General features: G+C 70.7%; 1 protein-coding gene across 1 annotated transcript; it reads right to left on the bottom strand.

The window, feature by feature from the left end:
- Window positions 1–1,262: 1,262 nt before the first annotated feature.
- MNEG_9105 (hypothetical protein) lies at window positions 1,263–3,432 on the bottom strand (the record flags this gene model as incomplete). Its single annotated transcript, XM_014042425.1, has 4 exons — window positions 1,263–1,516; window positions 2,087–2,213; window positions 2,534–2,796; window positions 3,168–3,432. The coding sequence occupies 4 exons, from the start codon at window positions 3,430–3,432 to the stop codon at window positions 1,263–1,265; spliced, it is 909 nt and encodes a 302-aa protein (XP_013897879.1).
- Window positions 3,433–3,539: the final 107 nt, after the last annotated feature.

Below are 3,539 nucleotides of genomic sequence, written 5' to 3'. Positions count from 1 at the left end.
GGTTGACGCTTTCGTGGGGGTGGGGGTTTCGCCCACCATGAGTTGGTGCATGAAGATCTGGAGGTCCCGATGGTCGCTGGTGGCATCCCCTTCCCGAACGTCGGCATTGCCCTCTGCATTGCCCGCAGCCCCCTTGACGGCCCCCGCCGGCGCCGCCGGCGCCGGCGCCGCGGCCGCCGCTGCCTCCTCCTCCTGCTGCTGCTGGTGCTGGTGCTGCTGCTGCGCCCAGAGCTGCTGCGCCGCCTGGCGCTGTAGCTGCAGCTGCACCTGCTGCTGCGCCGCGGCCGCGGCCTGGCGCTGCAGCTGTAACTGCGCAACGGCGGCGGCCTGGCGCTGCAGCTGCAGCTGCAGCTCCTGGCGGGGGTCACCGGACGCCGACCCCTCAACAGACCGGCGCGGCAGTGATAGCCCCTCAGGCACAGACGAGCGGCCGCCGATGGAGCTGTTGCTGGGCGCCCGGTGCTGCAGCTGCGACAGCGCCGCGGCCGTCCCCGTCCCCGCGCCCCCGCCGTCCGCCGCCGACGCGCCCACACTCGCGGCGCCCGCCGGCGCGGGGCCGGTCCGCATCATGGCTGCGGCGGCGGCGGCCGCTGCGGCGGCGATGATGGCGGCGGCGGGCATCGCGATCGCGCCCGCGGGCGGCTCGGCGCCGGGGTTGCAGATGGCGCCAAGGTGTGGCACCATATCGCAGAGCTCCCGCAGGGCGTTGGCCAGGTGAAGCACGTCTGGGCGGGCAAAGGTGTGATTTTTTGGGGGGCAGGAGGGACAGCGAGGGCCTTAGCGCCGGCGCTCAGGCGGGGCCAGGGCCTAGACACTGCCAGGCACGAGTGCGCCGCGCCAGAGCCGCACACGCGGCGCCCAGCGACGCCCGTGGTCGGCGATGCGCGACTGCTTCTCATCGGAGTGGTGGCGCGCGGGCGGGGCGCACCTGCGGCGTTGGGCGACCTGTCAATGAGGATCGCGGCCTGCTCTGGCGCCAGCACCGTGGTCAGCACTGTCAGCGTGAATTCCCGCGCCAACCGCCCCTCCGTGACCACGCCGGCCTGGGTGTGTGTGGTGTCAACGCGGCGCACGCGGTGAGCATGTGCGGCGTGGGTGGGAGGGCAGGCTGGAGGTGACGCGCGCGCGCGCGTGGGCAGGGCCGCCGCGAACCGAGAGCACGCGGCGGAGCCGGCGCCGGCGCTTGCCCGACAGGCGGCGCCGCGACGCGCGCCGCCCAGCGACGACACAGGCAGCCTGCAGGCGGCTGGTGTTGCGCATGGCTAGAGCACAGGACCAACAATCCACACACAGCCGCCCCACAGGCTGGCCAGCGGCGGGGCCCCCGGGTCACGCCCTCCACTCGCCTGCATCTGGGTTAGCGCCTCGCGCGCCGCCAGGCTGCTGTGGGCAACGCTGTCCACGTACCCCCCCTGCTGCAGGTTGGGCCCCGCGCCCGGCGGCGGCGGCGGCGGCATTGCGGCTGCGTCGCGGCCGGTGCTGCTGGCCATCGGCTCGGGCTTGATGCCGAGGCTGCCTGCGGGCGGTTGGGCGGGCGGGCTCCGAGGGATCAGGGCGGGCAGGGGCCACGGCGCAGCAGGAGCTGCTGCAGGCGGACGCGATGCCGCGCGCCTGGGCCGCAGATGTGCGGACAGCTGTGCGCATGTGGTTTATGCTCCAAACAAGGGGGCCCTGTTGGCACCATGCAGCGCCAGGTAGTTGGAGAGCCACAGGCAAACCACAAGCAAACCACACACACACACACACACACACACACACACACACACACACAAAACGCACATGCACACACACACATGCACATGCACACACGCATGCAACGCTCACGAACACTCCCTCACGTGACCCCCCTTCCACACACACACCACCACACACCAACACACACACACACACACACATTCAAACACACACAAACAAGCACGCACGCACGCACGCACACACACACACACACATAGAGCAGCCAGTTGCACATGCTGTGCACACAGCAACACACACACACACACGTTCGCGCAAGTGGAAGGGAGCGGGTATGAAGCTGTGTGTGGTGCACGCGCACACATTGACACGCGTGCTGGAGTCCCCCGCGCACCCGCGAGCAGCCTCTCCGCGAGCGCCCTCCTCTCCGCCAGGCAGTGGCCCAGGCCCTCCAGCAGCTCGGCCCGCAGCCGCAGCAGCTCACGCATCTGGTCGTCACCCAGGCTGATGTCAGCGAGCACCTGTGGAGCACAGGGTTTTGGGGTGGACAGGGTGGACGGGGCCGGCGGGCGGGTGTAGGAGGGTTGGAGTCGGAGTTCGGGCGAGGGGGGGGTGTGAGGGCTGGTGTGAGGGGCGATTTGGTTTTGTCGTGACCGTTTTTGGTGCCACAAGCTGGGGGGCTGGGTATCAAGGAGTGTGGGGAAGCTGGGGCTGCCATGTTGAACGCAGGGAGATTGGACGAGGCATGACGACTTGCGTGTCCCCGAGGCACAAGCCGTGTGACCGCGCTCGGGCCGCGCAGGGCAGCGCTCAGGCCCCAGGGTGGCGGGCACCCCCGCACCTGCAGCCACTTCTGCTTGTCGCCGGTCCGGTCGGACGCCAGCGCCTGCGACAGGCCCCCCGGCCCGGCCGGCGGCGCAACGCCGTTGGCCGCGCCCTCCGCGGCGCCGTTGGCGGGCGGCGACGGCGCGGCACCGGCGGCGGGGCGGCCGAGCGGCCAGAGCGCCTCGGACGACGTGATGTCGATGGCGGCGGCGGCGCTCTCGCCGCAGTCGCGCACGAGGTCCTGCAGCTGCGCCGCCAAAGACACGTCCAGGGGCTGGCCTGCGGGGGCCCCGGGAGGATGAGCGCGAGGGGCAGCAGAAGCAGCGGCTGGGGTCGGCGTGGGCGGCGACGACGGGCACTCGCCGGGGGCGGCTATTGGGTAGAGCCAGCGCTGGAGCTGGTCGTGGGCGCGTCCAGGTTGGTGAGGGCCCGGCCCTTGCTGGGCAGGGCAGTCCGCAGTCGGCGGAGGCTGTGTCTGCCGGGGTGGCTGGCTTGGGCGGAAGGTTCTCGTCCAGCTGGGATGATCATGCACAACACACGTGAACACGCACTCACACGTGCACGCACATACACACATGCACACACACAGAAAAGCACGCACACTATGTCATATCCCTCTGCCCCAGCCTCTTACACCAGCTCGTGCGCACCTGAAGAGTGGATCTCTTTGATTCGGTTCTCCCTCACAAACGCCTGCACCGCGCTCACACGCGCCCTGTAAAGAGCGCCGCTCGCCCCGCCTGCCCAGCCGCCGCCGCCGCCGCCGCCGCCGCGCTCGCCGGCGCCGCGCACTGGGCCGGGCTCCCCGCTGCCGGCCGCAGCGCCGCCGCCGCTGCCGCCGGAATGCTGCTGAGCAGAGTCCCCGTTGTCGTGGATGGACACTTTGGCAGCCATGAGGGCCGCTTCCAAAGCCATGACTTGGGCCTGCAGGGCCGAATTCCGCTCCTGCATCTGAGAGAGGGACACCTCAATGGTCTGCTGCCGTTCCTTCCGCCGCTGCCTGCGCGGGGCCCGGGCGAATC

The sequence above is a fragment of the Monoraphidium neglectum genome (assembly GCF_000611645.1).
Source record: "Monoraphidium neglectum strain SAG 48.87 unplaced genomic scaffold scaffold01820, whole genome shotgun sequence".
NCBI classification, from domain to species: domain Eukaryota; kingdom Viridiplantae; phylum Chlorophyta; class Chlorophyceae; order Sphaeropleales; family Selenastraceae; genus Monoraphidium; species Monoraphidium neglectum.
Note: the sequence above shows the minus strand (reverse complement) of the source record. Positions and strands in the feature narration are given on the sequence as shown.